Source organism: Apteryx mantelli, chromosome 28 (genome assembly GCF_036417845.1).
Source record: "Apteryx mantelli isolate bAptMan1 chromosome 28, bAptMan1.hap1, whole genome shotgun sequence".
Classification (NCBI taxonomy): domain Eukaryota; kingdom Metazoa; phylum Chordata; class Aves; order Apterygiformes; family Apterygidae; genus Apteryx; species Apteryx mantelli.
In genome coordinates this window covers 1,702,512-1,724,829 of record NC_090005.1, presented here as the reverse complement: position 1 = coordinate 1,724,829, position 22,318 = coordinate 1,702,512, and the positions used below count along the sequence as shown (strand labels likewise).

Here is a 22,318-nt window from a genome sequence, read left to right as displayed (position 1 = left end):
TTTGGCTACTGTTTTAATGCTGGTTAGTAGAAATTTCAAATCGCACTTAGTTCGTGTTTGTTATGGTAATGACATGTGGATCCAGAATTATGCACCTCTTTGCATTGCAGCCATTTGCAAAAGCTTATTTTGAAATTGCTTTTTTATTTAATGCCCCCAAATCTGTCTTTAAAGTAACAGGGAAGAGCTTAACTTGAATACAAGAACATAAAACAGAGCTATTTCTGTTTCAAAATCACTGAGCACGCAGGCCATGCCTACGTGGAGGGAAAAAGGGCACTAGTTTAACTTAAACATTGAATTAACTTAATTTATTAGTATTAACTTAAATTGTTGAATGATTCAAAATACTTCTTGCTTAAAAAGCAGGTATTATTTCTTTGAAAATGAAAGCATATCAATGTTAAGAGTAAAACTGCACCTACTTCAATTTTCTGAGCCTTAAAAAAATATATAGAAGTTACTCTCTTTGGCAAAGAGCTGGTCTGAGAAGATGATTAGACCTGAAGTTATAGCTCTAATGGTTCCATGCGTAACTAACATGCCTTCCTCTCTTACATGCAGTGTATCCTTTATCTGTATTGCGTTCTGCCTGTACAGTTGTACTGCTGTGTAGCCCTAAGGTGCAAGGAAATCCTTTCTCCTGTCGTTCCTAATCGGAACTTGCAGAGTTAATCCTGTTCTGCGAACTGTAGTTCTCACAGCTACTCTGGATCTACGTTACATAGCTGGTCTTCTGCTTGGCTTCTAACACAAACTTGTCTGAAGGAATATACTGTGTTGTTTTTCTTCTTTTCTCCTGTTTTGGGAGTGTGTGTGTGTGGGGACACTACAGAATACCAGAAGCAGAAGTGTAAAAGAGGAAAAACAATTCCCCCCCCCCCCTTTTGTGGCTGTTAGTATATTATTGTACGGCTGTTAGTTCAGCAGAAGATAATCACTGGTAATTTTTCTCCTTGATCTGCTTAGCCTGTAGTTCCCTTACAACTTCTGTCTCTTTCTAGCCCTCCCTAAAGATGTATTAGGTGTCTCCGTTGTTAGTAAAGTATGTTTTTTAACAAAATGTTTTACATGACAGTTACGATTTGATATAATTACCCTTCTGTCTAAACGAACAGTATGTTGCATATTCTCTGATTCACTTAATTGATTTTCATGGGTTGCCCTGGTATCGATGTAAATCAGGGCAATGCTGTCACTGTGATCATCATAAAAGTTAGACTTGCACATGTTTATGTTGCCCTTCCCAAGCTGTTTAATGTTGTTCAGCAAGTATCTATTTAGTTTAAATGCATCTGGGATGAGCAGTAGCTTTTAACAGATTGTAGATTTTTTTTCCCCATTCAAGTGCCAGTTTAAGCAAGATTCTTTCTTCTGTTTTCACCCATCTCCAGCCATAGAAATAATGCTGCAAAGACTATAGTTTATTTTTCAGCCAGTCACATCTAGAGCTTTTATTTTCCACACAGGTGTGGCTCAGTTTTGTAAAAGTCTTTGTTCCATCTCTGCCATCACTATGAACTTGGGAGTGTGGTAATAGTACAGCTGGTTGCTAGAGTTTACAGTGACATTTTCCCCAATAAAAGGGGAAATCCCACTTCATCTGCTGAATCCAATGTTAGTTGCAAATGGCACTGACCATGTACAGAAGCTCACTCTTAACCAACTAACTCCATGTTTATGAACAAAACTTTTTTATAGTAGTTTTTCCCCCCCCCCCCCCATGCTAAGACTAGGAGAACACTCCTGCAGAGGTCTAAGACCATGGTAAGCACAGGATTTGAAAATATGCTTTGAAATGTCCAAGTATAAAACGCATCTCACTTGACTAAAGAGTCTCTTTGACCTTTCTTTGTGCTTTCCCAGCTTTCGAGTAGTCTTTGGTCTATAATGCTTTTAGACGTTTCGGAAATCAAGGTGTGCTGTGGGTTGCTTCCCCTAGCTGGAAGCGTAGCTGAGGGAGGGGAAAAAGATGTTTAGAGTCAGGTGGTACCAACTTTGTACGTGTTTGATGGATGTTGTGCTCGGAAGTCCCATAGCTTGCATATGTTTGTGGGAACATCTGGTTGACAGTTCATAGCACTAACATAGTTTAAAAATAGAGAACTGATTGATTGCGTACCCTCTATTTTAGGGGAGGGAGAGAAGGGAGGCAGCTTCTAGGAGTCTTTGTCAGGCAGTTGGTGATCGCAGTTTGTCATTTTTATGCTTGAGCAACTCTGAAGTGTTTGTTTAGCTTTCTCATTTAAAAAAAAAATGCCTAGTGAAATGTCCAAATGTTCTGGCAGTAATTAAACTTACAGTAACCATCTAGTAGCACTAATGCTAACATACAAATAGATTAACTAAGCAGCTGTAGATAACTAAGCAAAGATAACAGCGTATCAGCAAGAGAAAACTGTTTGAGAAGGAGAGAAGGGATCTCCTGGAAAGCTGGGCATCTGCAGATTAAACCTACAGACACACCTTTGCACTTCCCAAGAAAGCCTTTCAAAGAAATTGGCTTTTGATATGCGTCTGGAAAAAGGCAGAGCCTTTTTGACAGAGCTGCGAGGACAAAGTTTAGCATATACTATTAGATATTTAAATACTATCAGGAACAAATTAACTGCAGATTAAAAGTGGATTAAACACCAAGTCAGGTTTAAAAAAATTTTTTGGTGTTATGAATTTACTGCAGTCTGTAATAACTGGATGTTGGATCGCAGTGTTTCAAATATATGTATGAAAGGTGTAATGAAAGCAAAACTTAACTGATCTGCTCTGTTGGAGCAAAGTGAGGCACTTGTCTCATGGGACAACGTGAGACATGACTTCTGCTTTGCCAGTGACCCACCCGGATATCATTCTGCACTTAATTAAAGGTGTACAGTTAATGGGGGTTGAGCTTCAGCCCGTACAGCGCTCCCATTTTCATTATTTTTAGGATGCCTACTGCTCATAGTAGTGGCTATGAGGGAGCGTTTTCCTCCAGAGGGCTACAGTAGCGTGACTTTGGGTCAGTTCTGCAGCTGCACGATGACTTCTGTAGCGCTGGGCTGAGACTGCTCCCTGCTTCCTGAGCAGAGGATGTCACAGCTCGGCTCCAGAGTGTTTCTTCTTTGTATTGCTTGTGTCTTAACTGTATTGCACAACACACTTTCAGGTAGTTTGGGCAGTGTCTAATAAGAAAATCAGGAAAATGACCTACTTCCATCAGTTTATTTGTGTCGAGTTCTCTGTGCTGATGATGGTGAGACTCACTGATGCTGACAAAGAGCAAACCCCTGCTGGCTGCCCTAAAAATGAACCTTGAGAGGTTGTTCATATCTCTCAAATGATTTCTTTTTCTGGTGAAACAGAGATTTTCATGGAGAAGAATTACTGACTGTTCAGATCTAGGAATTCTCCCTGCCACATACATAGACAAGGGAGAAATTAGATTCTGCTTATGAGACTTTTGCTAGTCTAAACCAAGCTTCTGATGCCACTGATAATTTAATTAAAAACAAAAGCAAAAAACCAAAAAAATTTCTCAGTCAGAGCAATGTTTTGGTCCTTGCTGGGAATTTAAAAGCAACTTATGTAGAGACTTAATTCTGAGTGTGTGTGTTTATGGTGGTCCTTAACAGGTCACACATTTAATTACATTGTAATAAATGGACCAGATAGAGGAAGTAAGGGTCAGCAAGTGGTAACATGAAGATAACCTGAATTCTATGTCTTCTAGGAACTTCAGCAAAACTACTTATTTGTATAAACTGAGAGAGTTCTAGTTGCAAAGAGCAGTGTGTTTATTTGAAGGCAGTGCATCCAAACTTAATACTTTTCTCCACTGATTTATTAGCTGTGTAAAATTTAACTATTCTTTGTTTTATACTTGGCTATGCTAATTTTGTCACTTAAACTTGGGCTCCTAACTTTATGTGCTCAAACATAGAGCTTTTGGCCTACAATAGTGATCTTTTTGTTTTGTTTTTAATTGGCTATTAAGTCTGACCTTTGTATCATATTAACTTTTCGGAGTTTAGTCCAAAAGAGATTCTTCCTCCGAAACCTGTGAAGAAAGATAGAGAGCAGAGACCACGACACTTACTCACGGACCTCCCGCTCCCTCCAGAACTCCCTGGAGGGGATCCATCTCCTCCTGACTCCCCAGAACCAAAGGCAGCCACACCACCTCAGCAACCGTTCAAAAAGAGACCAAAGTAAGGCTGGTTTACTTTTTTTGGCTTTTTTGAATTGTTAGGCTTTCTGTTTCTTCACACGAATGTCAGTCTGACTTCTTTGAGCTTGAAGAGGTTTTCAGTGTGTACCACATCGCTTTTAGAAGACCAAGAGCTGACTGTACGCCCCTGCGCTCTGTGTGGAGATGGCACTGTTGAAAGTGCAGTCATTTTTAAAACTGAATCTGGCAGCTGCTTTGCCTGCTCTTAGCATCTTCCCCACCACTTGTAGGATGAGGAGAACACTTAATGTGCATTTATTTATAAGTCTTCAGCCAGGCTTAGTTCCATTTTATTGAAAATCTTATGTCCCCAGATTAGTGTTTGGATAAACCAAGGGTTTTTTTGTTTGTTTTTTCCGATAATGTATTATCTATTTCTGGTGGTGTATTTCATATTTGGACCACTCACAGTTGAAAACCACTTGCCACCAATTTGAGCATTAAGAGTACAGTAGCTACAGTTTGGGAAGAAGAGGTTGTGCATGTTGTGCATCAAATGGAGGCTACAGTTCAGACTTCACATCAAAGTTGTGACCGGTTCTGTTGTCCTTCTCTTTGATCCTTTCAATGGTAGGAATTGCTGGAGTGTTATGTTCAGCCTTCAGCCACATCTACCCTGAGAGTTCTTTCATCTTTTTATTTAGTAGTAGCTTCTAGGCCAAAGAAATCTCCTGATGACTATCCCTGTATAAATCTCTTCCTAAAAGCACTAGGAGTTTATGTAGGAAAGGAGTCGTATACCTTTTCTTCATGCACAACTGAAGTATCAGTCATGTTGTGAGGCATATGCAACTTCCCTTGATAGCAAAATTCATGCAGTTGTCAAGAGTTAATAAACTCTCTTGCATGTGTAGGGGGGTTTTTTGTACACACATTGCTAGCTACACTTTGTTTTGAATAAAGATAGAAAGATCAAATGTCCAGTGTTTGTGCAAAAGATTTCAAACACTGTTTTCTGTCCTACTGTAACATAATTCTTTGGGGGTTTTTTTAGATAAGCTTGGTGGTTCTTCAAGCTACTTTGTGTTGTAATGAGGTCTTTGTAGAGATCTTTATCTGTTTGCATGCCCCAAAGAGGCTATAACAAAATGATTTTGCCGTATCAAAGCCTGTCAATTTGAGGTGGCATAATATCCCTTTGCTTGTCTTCCCCGCTCTGATGTGTATTCCTTAGTTCCCCAGTAGAAGAAAGCTATCGCTCATTAGCCATGTACAGCTTATAAGCGCATAACTGATGGGAAAAGATCTGATAGTGATACAGTGGTTTTGCTGGGGTGCTTTAGTATCTGACTGAAGTAAAAGGATAACATTTCTACATAGCAGCTCTTGTATCTGGAGTAGCTGAGATTATCTGAACAGTATTAAACAAACAGTCAGTTGCTAGGAGTGTAAGGACAAGGTGCCTGAACTATGCTTTTGTTCTTGGGGCACAGCTTAAAACAGTGGAACAGGCATTTGCTTGCGTGATTGTGGGCAGGACGGAGCACTCGGGAGTCTAACAGTCCTCTTGCCTCTTTCAGAATCTGTTGCCCTCGGTATGGGGAAAGGAGACAGACAGAAAGCGACTGGGGGAAGCGTTGTGTGGACAAATTTGATATCATTGGGATTATTGGAGAAGGGACGTATGGGCAGGTGTACAAAGCCAAGGACAAGGATACAGGTAAAGATGCCAAGTGACTTCAGGTTGACTCTGCTTCTTTATGGCCTTGTTCTGTTATTGTGGGTGTGCTTAAAGTCCTTTCCAGGCTTAGTGGTGGTGCCGGTTAATGACAAATACCTGTAGAACCAGAAATGGCTCCAGCCCTGGAATGAATGTTTACAGCAGGTGTTTTCAAAAGGGGCTTAAAAAAAAAAGGGGGGGGGGGCCAAAGCACAGAGGCTCTGAAATCCTGTTACCCACGAATTGGTGCCCAGCTGCACTCTCTGAAGTTGTGTGCTCTGTGTGCACAACTTGGTACCTGGTCAGATGGTCATGGTAGGCATAGCTATGGCAGCCACAAATGCCCCCTAAACCCTGCTTTTTAAGTGTGCCTTTATCAGATTTTAGAGTAGCAGAGCTTATGAAAAGGGCTGGAGTGGTTTCCAGGGTAGGTTTAAGTTTACCCGTGTCACTCTTCACTGAAGCAGAGTAGGAGCACTGGTGTCATCTGTCATGATTGAGTTGTTTGGGTCATAACCTCTGATAGAGCAGTGTTGACAGAAAGCAATAGGGTGGTAACTCAAGTTGGCTCTGCTGTTTCTTAGTGGATGTTGATTGTGCCCATAGGTACTTTTAACTTCCTCCTGGAAACCCACAGAGTTGTTAGCAGTGATGTGTGTGGATGCTTTGACACTGGCTTGTTCTGGCAGGTGAATTGGTAGCTCTAAAGAAGGTGCGACTGGACAATGAAAAGGAAGGCTTCCCCATTACAGCCATCCGCGAGATCAAAATCCTTCGGCAGTTGATCCATCGCAGTGTTGTTAACATGAAGGAAATTGTCACGGACAAACAAGATGCACTGGATTTCAAGAAGGACAAAGGTATTATTTGCTGCAGGGTGTGGTTTCAATCAGCCAAAGAGGTGACACTATTTATTTATTTATTTATTTTAATTTATTCTTAGTGTAAAACTAGAAATCTAAGTTCTGGTGTGTTTAGATTTTCTTTTTTGTATTCCTTCTTGATGCAACAGTTCCAGCAAAAGTTTGTCATCTGGATTCGGCCTTACCTCAAATAATAGGTTCCAATTACTATGAGTTGTCACGCCACATAGCAGAGGTGAACACAGGCTTAAAAGGCTGCATTGCATTTGTTCTTGCAGAGTCAGAAAAGACTTTTTTTTTTCCTAAAACCTTTACAAGTCACTTCTAGCACTGATTAGTGCTGACAAAATAGCTGATAGTGTGGAAAGTCTTCAATCTTCCAACACTGTGGAAGAAGGGTGTTCTAGCATCCCACTAGCTTTTTGGTTTGGGGCTTTTCTTTCATTTTTGGGGGTGTATTTTGATTTCGGGTATTTAGCCAGATATATTAGAGGGGCTATTTGGGCTTTTTGTTTGTTTTTCCCCTTGAGGAAAACTAATGCCTTTGAGGATGCAGTAAGCCCTACGTATGACAAAGCCACACTTTAAAAAAAAAAAAAAAACAAAAAAAACAAAAAAACAAAAAAACCCCCAACAGAACACAACTAACTACACGAAAAAAAAGTTTCAACAATGAGTCAGTCTACTTTTATTCCTCCTCTTCCCTTGTCTCTCCTCTCTTAAGTGATTTCTCTCTCTTTATTTTACCAGGTGCCTTTTACCTTGTGTTTGAGTACATGGACCATGACCTAATGGGGCTGCTAGAATCTGGCTTGGTACATTTCTCAGAGGACCATATCAAGTCTTTCATGAAACAGTTAATGGAGGGTCTGGATTATTGTCACAAAAAGAATTTCCTTCATCGAGATATTAAGTGCTCCAACATCTTACTGAACAACAGGTAACTTGGGACTAGATACGATTCTGTCCAGGCTGCCTTCCCTGTGCTCCCTGGGGTTCAGTTAATTTAAGCAGAGACCATACAGTTGTCATCTTCACCTTGAATATGCTTAGAAGTAGAAGGTTTTGATCTGCTGAAGGAATATTGTCCTGCGTGTCTCCACCAGTGGTGTGACAGATGATTCTAACTCAGCAGTAGCTCTCCTGGGTGCTGCCACTGCCTGGGAGCATAGCTCCTACTGCAGAGGGGAACAAATCTACCAACGGTCCAACATTTAACTTTCTGCTGGTAGTAGTCTCTGTATGTGAGACCCTCTGCTCAGATTTGCAGCTCCTTATAGTTGCACTTCTTTCGTGTTGACTTAAACAGGTCTCAGTGTACTCTTTGTCTCCAAGGCATTTTGGCAAAAATACTGTTTATTGTAAGTGCTTGTATGCACAGAAAGCATTGAAGGTTAAAGTAGGAAGTAGCAGCTCTCCATGAATTCTCACTCTTTTTTAGATAGCACTGTTTAGCAGTAACATAGTTCATCATAGAATACATTACAATTTGAGAATTAACAGCAAACAAATACCAAGTCTTTATCTGGATATCCATAAGAAAAGTTTGAGCCAGTGAGAATAATACTGCACATAACTTCATCCACATGTTGATATCCATGTATAAGACTTTGCTGGGACATTGGTCCATTGGGTAGGTTTTGTGATAAAGATGAGACTGAATTATTGCATGTATTTTCATTTCTTTGAAGGATTAAGCAGGGTCTGAAAAACTAAGACTGGCTTAGCCAAAATAATTACTGCAAACATTGCTTTGCTAGGACTTCCTACTGTGTGGGGGGATTTTCTTACCTTTTGCTGCTTTCAGCATGTGATCCCTGCTGTGATTCAAACTAGTGATTGCTTTTGTCTTTCAGTGGGCAAATCAAACTTGCAGATTTTGGACTCGCCCGACTCTACAGCTCGGAGGAGAGGTGAGGCATGGTGGGGTGAAAGAAGGGAGAAATGTCTAACATAAGTGGGATGAGCTCCTTTGTTCTTAATGTCCCCGTAGTCCGTTACTTGGGAGTCCCAGCACTGCCTGAGAAATGAACTCCAATATACTATAAGTGGTATAACGCTGCTCCAGCTGTCGGAAACACATCCTCCTGGCTAGTATTAATAGCATCTCATTAGACAAACCAGCCAATAAGGAACTGAAACATCTTCTCTACTTGCCATGGACCTTCCCTGAACTTTCTGTAGTATCACAGGGGAGTCTGCACATTTTGCTCTGAACTGATGAGGTCAATCACTGTTCAGTAGTGGCAGCCTGTTGTAGGTCAGGGTTTTTCAATCTCGAGCACGTACAACCTGCTGCTTTTAACTTGGGCAGGTGTAATGGATGTCTAGGTACTTGAAACCCCACCATTTCTATTTAAATACCCAGCACTACAGTTTGGAAGTAGTAATTGCAATTTGTAAGCATTTCGTGGTCCTTAATGTCAATTTGCTTTTATGTATCTTACATTACAGCCGTCCATATACAAATAAAGTCATTACATTATGGTATCGACCTCCAGAATTGCTGCTAGGTGAGGAGCGTTACACACCAGCCATAGATGTGTGGAGCTGCGGGTGAGTACCTGGTTTGCGTCTCTTGCCAGGTCTGTGATTTCTGCTGTTTTCTGCAACTATATCTGTTCTAGCCAAAGTGTTCCAATAGTATCAGAATACTTTAAAATTCTGTGCCTTGAAGAAATAGGTTTCTGTCAGCTAACTAAAGCTAAACCGTTTAATAAGAACTCCTAGAACAAGATGTATTTTGGTATTGACACATAGGAGCATAAAATGTACCTACTTAGTATTTTAGTGTTTCTCAATCTTTAAAACTTAACCATCCAACCTTTGCTTATGTGTCAGTAAGATCAGGAGGGAAGACGGACGGTTCCAGTGCTTCATTCTTAGTCTGCTGATCATAGCTTCAGTGTAGGGTTTTCATGATCTAATAGTTTTTTTTTCTGTGACCTCTTTGGATTCCCCTGTTCATTTGGTTTCTTCACCTAAATTTAAGAAACATTTTGAAGTGGAGATCTTGGGTCTCAATAGTGTAGGGACTCTCATGAACAGGAGGAGTCTGAGCAGTTCAGCAGCAAAGATGGACATTTTTCCAAGTGGTTCAGAACCAGAGTTCTGAGGATTCAGCTTTTGGAAGTGGGACTGGATTTTCCAAAGTGTGTGTTTCCTGTTGTGATACTCACGGGTGAACTTTCAGCGGAGCTTAGTACATAAACTGCAGAGACTTTGTAAAAGGCAGGCCCTGCTAATTACTTGTGGAAATCCTGGCCATGAAGTCCAGTTGCTGTTCACTGCCCTGTGCCAAATGAGTGGGGTTAGTCCAGTTCCAGCAGACAGGTGCCTGTATCAGGCCACGGCTATATTTGGCACCGATTGTCATTCCTGTCAGAAGGCTTAAGCATAGATGTTAAGGACTGAATGAGTCGGAGCTTTCCCCTCCCTCATTCTCTTCTTTCCCTTCCAACTATTAAAAAGTACTGTGTGCACAGACATATGTGCGTGTAAGACTGCGTCCTCTGCCTGGCGGTGATAAACGATAGGCTACTGGCCGCAGAGGATAGCTGGGCTAGCAGATATCTACCGGCTTGTGACAGTAGAGTCGGAGGGACAATTGGGCCGAGCCTGAGGAAAATGAGATGTCTGGCTGTTCTTCTCGTCATGCTATTGACACTTCCCCTTTTCCCTGCAAAGAGTTAAAGCATTAAGCATGTGATGTGTCAACCAGCCTACTAGTGAATGTTATTTCCCAACTGCGTAGAATTGGTGGCTCTTTACACACAGGTTAGTTTGTCAGTTCTCAACTACAAGCCCTGATGCAAATAACTCTCCTCAGGCAAACCTGCTTCTGAACAGAAATGCTGCAGTGTTCAAACGATCATCCCAAGAGTTTGCTGTCATGACCTCTTGCTTTTCCTCTTTCCAGCTGTATCCTCGGGGAACTGTTTACAAAGAAGCCTATTTTTCAAGCCAATCTGGAACTGGCTCAGCTTGAATTAATCAGGTAAAGCATTGCACATGCATGCCTATGAGAAGAGGTACTGCAGAAACTGCTCATGCACATAGTCTGTGTATTATAAGAGCCCTCTTCCTCTAATCTGCCTGCAAATTAGGACCAGTAAATGACTATAACTGCAAATATGAGTGGTTAGGCCTCTAGGTGTCTACACCTGCAGTCAAGTGCGTATCTGTTAATGTATGCAACCTCAGTAAACTTGTTGTTAGTTGAGTGTAAAAATCATGACCTTAAATTAGATCTCACCACTGAAAATTCAGTTTGTTAGATGGTTTATAAACTCGAGGTAAGCTTTTTCTCCTGTTCCTGATGCTTCCTTTTTAACCTGAGTGTTTATCTAATCCTTGTCAGTGTGCCCAGCCCTAGGCTGTTGATACGCTAAGTTGCTTAAAAGGAAATGTTTTCACTTGGGTGGTGACTATTCTCCTTCTAGACGTGTTTCATGTGCTGATAGCACTCTGCTTTTCTGGTTCTCAGCCGACTCTGTGGGAGCCCCTGTCCAGCAGTGTGGCCGGATGTCATCAAGTTGCCCTACTTCAACACTATGAAACCGAAGAAGCAATACCGAAGGCGCCTGCGTGAGGAGTTCTCCTTGTGAGTCTCAGTAGAAGAGAGGATAAGTGGGTGCATAGGGATTGTGGCCCTTTATGTTGTGTGACTGATCTGCTATCCTTTGGCTCTAGTCTACCTGGCAGGATGAAGCAGTGCTTCTCCTGCTTACCTGCAGCCCTCTCCAGGAAGGCTTTTCTCATCTGCAGAAGGCTGGAATGTGGTTGCTGTCCCCTTTCTAAATATCTGATCTGCCACAGGTGCCTCCTGGAGGGGTTCCCTGCCTCTGTGTACTTGTGACTCTTCTAGCTAGAGTCTGCCTTGTCAGTCTGCACTTGGAAACTTCACAGGATGGCATTTGCGCAGTGCCGAGGCTGTCTGACTTCCCAGATGTGCTCTCTGGGGACAGAGTATAATTGTGTGATAGTCTCTTGGGATTTGTAGCAGAGCTGCTCTTTATAAATGGCAAAAATTAGACTGGAAATATTACAGATCTGCCTGTTCTGATGATGTGTGTGAGCTGCTGCATTACTTAATAGTAAATTTTGACTGCATAGGTTTCTGTTAGGTCTGAGGTGGCTCTCTGAAAGTGGGCTTCTCTGTCTGTTCAGAACAACCTCTTAATTCAGCCATATTTCTAAATCTCTATACAGCATTCCTTTGTCTGCTCTTGATCTGCTGGATCACATGCTGACGCTAGACCCCAGTAAGCGCTGCACAGCAGAACAGGCCCTGCAGAGTGACTTCCTTAAGGATGTTGATCTCAGCAAGATGGCACCTCCGGAGTAAGTTCCAGCTGGCATCTGCCACCACAGTGGGCGCTCTGCTAAGTGAGCTTTGGGAAGGAGCCGCTGGTTTGGCCTTGTTTTCAGTCAGAAACTGAGTCAAGATTTCTGGCCTCTTTTCTCCACTGTGCCCCAGGATTTTGTCATATGGCTGAGCAAATAGCTCTTCCTATGCTTTCCCCCCCACCCCCCTCCTGCCTGATAATTAATGCTGGCTTTCTAAAGCTCAGTTTTTTGATGCTCATAAGATTCAACATCTTCCAACAGTTTTAGAGCAGAAGAGTAACACGTAGACAATCCCTGTCTGCTGTGTAACGAAGGACTGGCTGAGCCTCGTTGTTTGTGCTCCTTGCTAATGGGCTAGAGTAGTGGCTGTTGAGCCGCATCGCACCATTTGTAGCTCTCTTCTCCCACCCCAAGTAAGCAGATTGTGAAACTCTGCTCGAGCTTCATTGCATGCAAGTACAGTGAGAGCTTTTAAGATTCCTGTTTCCTTTGGAGTTCCTAATGGCAGCTGCTGACTCAAAGCCACCATACTTTCAAAGCTTAACGGACTTACCCTTATGGCAGGTTGTGTGCATTGTAGTAACCCAGCCCTTTCAGGAGTAAGGCCCTAGTGCAAATCAAATGATTCATATGCAGTTGATGCACCCTTCCTGGTTCTAGGACTCACCCCTTCTGAGTTTAAAAGTATGGTTGCAGTCAGGGGAACATCTGTGCTTCTCTTATGGCACTAATAATTTTCTGTGGTCTTCAAGGATAAAATTAATATTCTTGCTGGCTTTCTTAGCTATTAAGAGGTGTTGTTCTCTTCCAGCCTCCCCCATTGGCAGGATTGCCATGAGCTGTGGAGCAAGAAACGCCGACGGCAGCGGCAGAGTGGGATTGCAGTGGAGGAGCCGCCATTATCAAAAGTTTCTCGGAAAGAAACTACCTCCGTTACGAGCACGGACACTGTCAAAAACAACAGCAGTCCTGTGCACCCACAGCCTGCCCAGCTCAAAACAGAGCCTGGTGTTGGAGATGCAGTAGGTCAGTGCCTAGTCTGGTCTGTAAAAAGGTCCTACTGATAACTTGCATCCTTGCCACCTCTGGTCTGTACTGGCTGTGGATGCTTATGCCTCTTTTAAGCCAGTGTGATTCTTTACTGCTATAGAAACAGCACTCCAAAATCTTCCTATTTGGGATGGGGGAGTTGTGTTTTGTTTTGTGGGTTTTTTTTTCCCCTTTTTTTTTTCTTCTCTCTCTGCTCTGAAAATTATTGGCTACACAGAATTCTGCATGATCTTTGGAAGTCTCTGAATAGTTGACTGTAAATTCACTGAATGAGGTACTTTATTGGTTCCTAAACATCCTTTCATGGAGGATGATGAAAGGAATTCTTGAGTCGCTTAGACCAGCAGAGTAACAAATCATAGGCTGAAGGGAACAGCCATGTAAAGGGTGTGCAAATGAGCTGAAGTTTGTGATCTTATTGATAAATTATATGAAGGTTAGGCATGTAATGTAACAGACTAGTGGCTGGTGGGCGGAAATGTAAATTTTTGCACAATGCTTCTTGCAGAAAAAAATCACTTGGTCATAATGACTTGCCGGACCAGAACTTGTGCACTCTTCCCAAAACTGTGATCAACCTTCTGGTGTCTAGGAAATAGCTTGAGGAGAGGTATTGTGCTTCCTGGGAATGTAAAGATACACAAAGTTGCCTAGACCAGGCTGACTGTTCTGTGGAAGACCTGTAAAAACCCAGGTGCAGGCTGAAGCTTCCTTTGTGTCAAACACTGTACAAATAACAAGGAAGATGGTTCTTGCTCCAGGGAATGCGCAATCCATGTGTTCAATGAAACATGGCAGATGGACAAAAGATGGTGGTGGTCAGATTAGCAAACAGCTGAGAAAAGAGTATCACATTATTGGTTGCCTACCAGCAAGGGGAGCTTATTTTTAAGCTTCTAGAAGCAGACCTGTGCACCCTGCTTCCCAAAGAGTTTGTGTGACTTGCAAGGTCTGTGTGAAGTGATGCTCTTGTCGCCCTCCCTAGGGAGGCTTTCCTCCAGCATGGCACAGGAGGAGGCGATGCCATTCAGGGGTTGTATTTCAGACTAACCTGGGTACTTGCAGTCAGGACAGAGTCCTGTGTGATCCCAGGCCAGCTTTCAGCACAGAATTGCGTTCTGCTTGGCCTAATTTCTTTTGCTGTGTTAGTGGAACGCTCTTCCTTCATTCCAAACAGCAGCTTAACTCTATTCCAGGAACATGCTTTTTAGTGCAAGAGGGAGGGCTTTTGAGCCACAAAGTGCTGCAGAGACCTTGGAAAGGCGCTGAGTTGCTGTCAGACCTGCTGCTCTGGTTACTGCTGAGCTGGGCTAAAGGGTTTCGATCTTCCCTCACATGTCCTCGGACTTGCAGCCATAACTGCTCATGTAGTTGCTCGCCACTCCGGTTCTTGGGACGCCCGGGATGAGTTAACCGCTCCAAGAATGGGGACGTTGGGTTTAACTGAGCTGATTTAATGAGCAGCTGTGTGTGTAGTTATGGTGGCAGATTGGCGAGGGCAGTGACAAAGCTTCCCTCCGCTGCTAAGCGTGCAGCGTCTGAGTGCAGCCTTGGGTGAGTGCAGTGTGTGAGCAGTACCACGGGGTGCTGCTGCAGTGCTGCTCAGATCTGATCGGAGTCTGGAAGGGGCAAGCTGATAGCGGAAATCTGAGCAAACTCTCGTGGAATCCTTCTCCTAAAGCCTCCATGCCTTCCCCAGGGACATGGAGAAGAGGTGTTTGTTGGTATGTGTTAGTATCATGATTACAAACGAGTCTGATGTAGCCTTCCCTAACCTTTCTGTGATGCTTCTTGTGTTTTCTACAGGCCTTGGAGAAATCACCCAGCAGCTGAATCAGAGTGAACTAGCTGTTTTACTGAACTTGCTGCAGAGCCAGACTGATCTGAGTGTCCCCCAGATGGCCCAGCTGTTGAATGTACACTCTAACCCAGAGATGCAGCAACAGCTGGAGGCTCTCAACCAGTCCATCAATGCTCTGACGGAAGCCACGACTCAGCAACATGAGTCTCAGGCGGCAGCAGCAGCAGAGGAAGCCATAGAAGAGCCACCCACGGAGGCCCAGCCACCGGAGGAGCAGGCGACTCCAGAAGCAGCCAGCGCTCAGGGAGATATGCAGAACGTGCTGGCCGTTCTGCTGAGTCAGCTGATGAAGAGCCAGGAGCCTGTTCTAACCCTGGAGGAGAGCAATGGGGAGAAGAGCAGTGAGCAACGGGGGCCAAGGAAAACCCCTACAATGCACCCGGAGGAAAGTACAGGTAAATAATTGTGACCATTGCTTGTGTATCTTGGATGCCCTTCACCTGTTTGAGCAATTAAAGCCTTCCATACAAGTGCCTCTAGTTTAACTGCGGCCAGGAGGGACTAAGACATCTGAGTATTATAACAGAGGGAGGCTCGTGAAGTTGGGCAGAGGGAACGGATGGGAGGAGGGAAGGAGCTGGGTGCTAGAAGGTGGTCAAGTGTTAGATTTCAAGACTGGGAAAGACACTGACCCACTCCCTGCGGTAAGCACTGAACTGCTCAGGAGGCTTTTCCCAGTACAACAAAGCCAAAACACTAGACTACTACACATCTCTAAAACATAAAATCCTGTAATGCTCCATTGTGAATGGGTCAGTGAAGATTAAAGGCTCTGTTTTTCCCCAGACACGAGGGGGAAACTTGCAGGGTTCAGTTCTTGCGCTGACATTCCCTGTTACTAGTCATGGCTAATGTCATGTTGGGTCTACACATTCAGGTAGATTTTTTTTGCACAGGACATTGGATCTCTGCAGTTACGCAGTTCTTCCAGTCTGTTTGTCCCAACTACCATTTTCACCATTCCCTTCCTCCTGTTCTGGCCCCTCAAAAAGAAAGTGCAGACAAGATTGTAAAGAACATGACAACTGAAATAATGGAGAGTGCTGAAAGGGAGGGATAGTGGTAATTATGTACATAAAGCTTTTGAATCTGGCTTTAGTGTGCCTAATCTGTATGTAGAGTTGACTTTCATGAGTCCTGAATTCAGCAGCTTCTGAAGTTGAGCCAGATGGTTGGCTCATGTAGGGCAAGTAAGAGGCATGTTTAAAAGACCTGACTGTATCAGTGAACTCTTGGATTTCCTTTTCAAAGGTGAGTGTAAATGTCTCCATGTCTTTTTCTGTTGATTTTTTGAATTATTAGCAACATCCTGTGACGACCTCACCAAATTCTAGAAGCGCCTCCTGAGTATGTCTCAGACTCTCCAGGGAGCCTCTTTTGGCCCGATACACAACTCCTCTGCAATGTAGCTGAACGTGCTGTGTTCTCGTGCCTTCAACACACCCGCCCACCACAAGCCAGTTGTGATCGTGCTTTTTTGCCCTAGAACTGGAAAATAATTAGGTTATTGTAGAGCAGATTCAATTAAATAACATTGTTCTCTGTTATAATTATTTTAAATGGTATACTGTCCCCAAATCAGCTTGGCTTTAAAATTACCTGAAGATTGTTTTCTGGATTTAAACGCAATCTAGTTTTAAAGTGGACTGACTGATATGGGTGGAGGGGTGGTCCTGGAAGACTACTGGTTTTCACAATAAAGTTTGACCTTTTTAATAACCAGTTTTGCAAATGATTTGAGGATCTGATTCAACTAAGGTGTTTGTGGCCTCTTACATCATCGCCAGTAATAACTTTAATCACAATGTAGCCGATCCTTTTGTTGATGAATGAGACCAAGGCAGTTCAGTTGTGTTGCTCTGCAGGAGTCAGAACGGGTTTGGTTAGCAAAGCCGGCTCGCGAGACGGGGAGCAGATCATGTCCTACAGGAAGTCGCATTCTCTCCTCTGCGTGTTGTCGCTTTTAGCGATGACCCTGCCTTAACGGGGGAGGGCTGGAGACGGGCTCTTGCCTTTTCACGCTCCCTAAGCAGACTGCTTTGTTCCTGCTGCTGGCTCAAAAGCAGTAATACAGAGTAGTGAGAGCGTTGCGACTGTGAGGGTGTGCTATGAAGGATGCTTTTGTTCTCATTAGGAGAGATCCTTTGGAAACAGAAATCCTTGTTACTTCAGGTCTGATTTAAAAAAAAAAAAAAAAAAAAAAAAAGAGGAGGAGGGGGGGCGGTGGGGGGGACTGATTTTTCACATGCTTCAAGGACAATCCCTACACAGCATGCAAATACTTGTGGGTTGAGATTGTTTTGGACTGTACTGTAGAAACGTACTTCTTTAAAAGGTCGTAAAACAGGCAAGGCAAGGAAGCCTCTGATAAGAACTGGGTTTCCTGAGAAGCAGAGAAGGGACGCGGCAGGGTACACCCATTCCCTTCAGCCCTGATCTTGGATACGGCCAGGAGCTGGTGTTTGTGGATTCGGGGGGGTTTTTCTTTGTTTTGTGTTTTAAACAGATCCATCAGGGCCACGCTTCACCAGTACAGTGAGCCATGTGGCTGCCAGCAAGCCTATTAATGGAGCAGTAAGGCACAGTGTCCCTCTGCGGCAGGAGGCACTGCTTTCAAGGAACACGCTCTGTCATGTGGCTCCACATCTGTCTCCCTCTCCGCGTTAGCCTTTGATCCGGGAGCAGGAATTCTCTCCACGGATGCCCATGTGTTAGGACAGCTGTTGCTGACTAGTTGGGAGTATGGGGACAGGACGAGTACAGGGAAAACATTAATGAACACGTGCATTGATCTTGCAACGAGTGCCAGCTTTTAAAATTCTCCGCCTCTTTTTCCAGTGCATCCTAGAGAGCGGACTGTCTCGGTAGGCTGTTTGTTTTTATTTTTTATTTTTTGTATAAATGTATTTATATCTGTTCACGTGCTTTTAAGATGGTGTTTAAAAGAAGTAACCCTTCCACAGCATGTCCTCCTCGCATTCTCCCACCAGAGAAGAGACCCCCTGAGCCCCCCGGACCGCCACCACCTCCTCTGTCTGAAGGGGATCTCTCCAGCGCAGCACAGGAGTTGAACCCAGCCGTGACGGCTGCTCTGCTCCAGCTTTTTTCCCAGCAAGAGGCGGAGTCGCTGAGCCACGTGACGCACGAACACCAGGCCTTGAGATCCGCGGACTACAGCAGGTCCCACTCGTCCAGGACTTACAGCACTGAGGGCTCGGAGGGGGGATTTGGTGCCGAGGAGCTGAATTCTGGCCAAACTCTACTAGAACCCTCTGCCCAGACTCTGGGGAAAAGCAGGACCTTTTTGGGCTCCGTGAGCCACCTTGGGGAGACGAGCAACTACCAGGGCACAGGATCTGTCCAGTTTCCAGGGGACCAGGACCTCCGCTTCGCAAGAGTCCCCGTAGCGATACACTCGGCCGTCGGGCAATCCTTCACGAAAGCCGAGGGGAGCAACAACACGCTGGTACATCCAGAGGCCAAAATTCAAAACTACAGCGAGCTGGGACCGGGGACCGCTGGTTCCAGCGGGGCAGGAACGGGTCCCAGCTGGGGCGCCCCGACGCAGGCTGCTTCTTACGGGAAGGCCTATCGCGGGCCTGGCAGAGTGCCTCCGAGAGGGGGAAGAGGGAGAGGTGTCCCTTACTAAGAGACTCACGTTTCACGGTGATCTTTCCCTCCCTTGCCTCTCAACCTTTAGTGAAATGATTTTTTTTTTATTATTATTATTTTTATTTTTATTTTTTTTCCTCTCTCGCCAGAGCAAGGTATCGTCCGCATTTCAGCTGCTGCATAGCTCCGCTGTATTCCTTGCTCGCTAGGCGGCTGCCAGGCACCCGGTGAAATACTGTAGGGTCCCAACTCGGGTGTCTCGCTAGCCAAACCTCTCGCGCTTGGTTAGTGACAAAAAAAAAAATAATGCGGTGAGCTTTCTGCCCTGAGCCAGCAGACGGTGGGGGAATCGTTTAAAAATAGGAGGAATGAAACAAACCAACCACATTGGAAGAAGGAAATAAAAATGTTTTACAGGCTGGGCGCTAGTGCTCCTCGGAAAGAGGAGCGCCGGGCAGTGTTCAGGTAGGGCTACGGGAGAGTCTGTTTCCCAAAGCAGGGTTTTTTTATTTTTGTTTTTTTTCCAATCCCCTTTAAATAAAAAAAAAAAAAGAAATGGAAAAATGTTGATGCAGGGGTACCTGGATCAGTTGTCCTGGATTTGGAGACCCAGGATGTGGCACTGGCTTGTACTCAGAGTTTATTTAACATCGCTTTCTTTCCATAGAGCGTCTGGCCCCGTCCCTTTCCTCTTTTTCCGTTCCATGTCAAGTCTTCGAGCTGTCTGGGAGGCTGCGAATCCCACCCTGATGGCTCCCAGACTCCCGATCATTTATGTTTTGATGGTAGCCTTAGTAAATTGGCTTTTGTGAAGGGTCTCTTTGGGTTTTATATCTCTCTTCTGCCATACATTTGCAGTGGGAATGGTCTCTTTTTTAGATGCTCAAGAGCCGAAGAGAACACCTCACCTAAATCTGTATTCTTTGTAATTCCTAAATTCCAAAACAATTTAAGAATTAAAGAAAAATGTTCCTGGTGGGGAAGCTCCACCAGCGGGGAGTGAGTGTCTCTGCTCAGTGTCCTTCGTGCTTCGGGGGCGGATGCTGTGTGCGCCTCGTGGAGCTTTTGGTCGGGCTCCTGAAGCAGCGTCTCAGTACTTTGAGGATTAACAGGCGTTAATGTATCATTTCTATAAGCATATATATTTTTGTTGTTGTCAAGGAAGTATTTACAATGGATTTTCTCCTCCCGCAGAGCATTGCGATGTTGTCCATTTCAATAAGACTTAAACAAAAGAAATGAATAAAACAAAGGTACATATTTATGACCTTTTTTTCCCTGAGTAGGCCTTTCCTATGGAAAACATGCAGTTGTTCTTTTAATTTTAGAGCTGACAGTGTTTTGAAGTGTTAAACGTATTGGAATTGGTGAGGCCAGGAGACCTTCTTCTGATTACTAACAGAATTTGATTTTATTTCTTTGTATAAAGAGATGCAAATTCAAAAAATGCACCTGAGTTAGGTGGTGCTTCTCTAACTGGGGAAAATCTGCCTTATACAGAAAGGCAAGTGTCTGCGTAAGGAATAGCTTTGCCGAGGGAGGAAGGAGGGGAAGGAATATATATTGCCTGTAACGTGCAAGGCCCCCTGTGTGAATAAAAAAAGCAACTCTTGTATTGTTGATTCAGCAAAGACGAGTGACACAGTTTGCAAAATTCCAAGTGTAAATTTTTTTTTAATTGCCAGTTCATGCCTGCCTGATGTGCAAAAAAAAAAAAAAAAAAAGAAAAGTTCTGTAAGATGCAGAGTGCACTAAATAAACCAGTCACCTCTCCAGAGTTTTTTAATTTTTATATATATATATATATATATATATAATTTCTTTTCAACATGCAGCTGCCAGCTCTGGTATGTGTTGGAGTTTTTGTTGTTGCTATTCTGGCTTTTCTTCCTGAGCCCATCCCATTTGGAAGGAGAAATTGTGTTACGGTGCTGAATCCTCTTAGGAAGCGGATGCCTATTTATTATCTTTCCAAACCGGCAAACCGCCAGAGAAGTCTGTTGAGAAAGTAGCGCTCCTTAAAGCAGCAGAGCAGCGCTGACCTCTCGGAGCGCCTTGGCCGGCTGGGTGCTTTCCGGCCTGCCCGGGCTCCGCGTGCGAGGAGCAGGCTGAGGGCTGGGCACGTCGCGGCCCCCAACCGCTTTGCAAAGCCCCGGCGCCGGGTGCCCCGGCGGTGCGGAGCCGCCGCGCGCCCATTTGCACCCCGCGCCGCGGCGGGGATGCTCCGGCGCCGTTCCCCGGGCAGCGGGTCCTGCAAGCGTGCCGAGGACCCCGAAGGTAACGGCGACTTTGCGGGCGGGCGTCTGTCCCTCCGTGGAGCCCAAAACATCAAACGGAAATCGCCGATTGCTGTCTCTTGTTTTGGGCTTCTTCCAGCCTGGTCGCGCCGGGGTGGCCGGGGCCGGCGGAGCCCTTTGGGCTCTTGGCGAAGGTGCTTTCTCCTCTCCTCTCCTTTGGTGGGGCGAAGCACCGAAGGGAAGGGAAGGCACGGCAGCGTCTCCCTTGCTGCATGGCAGATGGCTGGGCCTGGCCTCTCCGCCAGCAGCGGCTTTCCTTAAATCGTCCCAGCACGCTGCTTTCAGTGCCGGTAGCGACAGCTGAGGAAGCGCGGCTCCGTGACCGCCGGAGCCGCAGGTGGGCGCGGGAGCAGCTCGAGCGAGGCCGCGGGTCCCCGGCCACGCGCCTGGTCACCCTGGGGGAAGGCGTGGGACCTGCTCGCGGCCTCCCTTTCACTGGCAGCATCATCTTCCTTTTTCCTTTGCCTTTTTTCTTTTTTCCTTTTTTCCTTTCTTTTCTTTCTTTCTTTTTTTTAAGGGGCTCTGTACAAAGAAGACAAAAGGATTTACTGAGGGGGGGGGAAATACATGCGTTAAAAAGATTTGAGATGTGGTGCAGGTTGCAGACAAATCGGTAGATGGCAATTCCCCCCCTCCTTTCTTCCCGAACATGGATCGCATTTGGGTTAATGCCAATGTCTCGGAAGCTGTAGCCACTGTACCCGGCGGCGAAGCGTCTCGTCAGACTCTTACTGTACCTCTCCCGAGTTTCGTTTTGAGACTGAGCGCGCCTTTTCTGGTTGTACCTTTGTCTCTGTACAGATATTTTGTAATATATTCAATTTTTTTTCTTTTCAGTTTATAAAAATGGAAAGTGGAGATTGGAAAATTAAATATTTCCTGTTACTGTATTGCCTTTTGCTCCATTGCGCTGAATCATTCTGCTCCTTGCTGCAGCCTTCACGTGTCGGAGGGTAGCTGCGTCCTCCCTTTGAAAGTGCGGGCGGCTGCTGGGGCTCGGGGGTCTCTCGCGCTGCAGGCGGCGTCCGGCCGGGGGGGCCCGAGCGCGCGGCACAGCGCAGCCCGTCACGCGCTCGGCCGTCGCCCTTCGCATCGAGGCCGAGCCGAGGAGCAGGAGGCGCCCGGGGCGGAAGCAGAAACGGGGCGCTCGGTGGGTGCCCTCAAGCACCGCCAGCCGAGGAACGGGGCAGGCGGGAGCTGCGGGGCCCATCTGCTCCTTTTTCCCCCCCGAAAGGAGCGGTTTTGGCGCGAGGGCCCCCCTGGCCGGGGGGGCGCCAAGGTGGATCCCGCGCGGGAGCCGGCGGCGCTGGCGCAGCGGCCAAGGCCTGTGGCCGCGGTAGCCTGGAGCGCGGAGGAGCGGAGCCGGGGCGCGGAGCAGCGTGGGGCTTTGGCGGAGGCTGGCGTGGAGGAGAAGCGGGA

General features: G+C 45.3%; 1 protein-coding gene across 4 annotated transcripts in view; it reads left to right on the top strand.

Annotated features, from left to right (window-relative positions):
* The window catches only part of CDK12 (cyclin dependent kinase 12), a 28,565-nt gene extending 8,770 nt beyond the window's left edge, over positions 1–19,795 (top strand). Inside the window, exons 3-14 of one of the 4 annotated variants that reach the window (XM_013957481.2) lie at positions 4,011–4,187; positions 5,728–5,867; positions 6,557–6,727; positions 7,481–7,670; positions 8,587–8,643; positions 9,185–9,286; positions 10,650–10,727; positions 11,217–11,333; positions 11,942–12,073; positions 12,891–13,105; positions 14,936–15,385; positions 17,981–19,795. In XM_013957481.2, coding sequence (XP_013812935.2) covers positions 4,011–4,187; positions 5,728–5,867; positions 6,557–6,727; positions 7,481–7,670; positions 8,587–8,643; positions 9,185–9,286; positions 10,650–10,727; positions 11,217–11,333; positions 11,942–12,073; positions 12,891–13,105; positions 14,936–15,385; positions 17,981–18,639 — 2,488 coding nt within the window. In that variant the 3' untranslated portion in view covers positions 18,640–19,795. Of the gene's footprint in view, positions 1–4,010; positions 4,188–5,727; positions 5,868–6,556; positions 6,728–7,480; positions 7,671–8,586; positions 8,644–9,184; positions 9,287–10,649; positions 10,728–11,216; positions 11,334–11,941; positions 12,074–12,890; positions 13,106–14,935; positions 15,386–16,292; positions 16,710–17,953 lie in introns of those variants that run through there. The other 3 variants (XM_013957480.2, XM_013957484.2, XM_013957482.2) reach the window with 3 other exon arrangements.
* Positions 19,796–22,318: the final 2,523 nt, after the last annotated feature.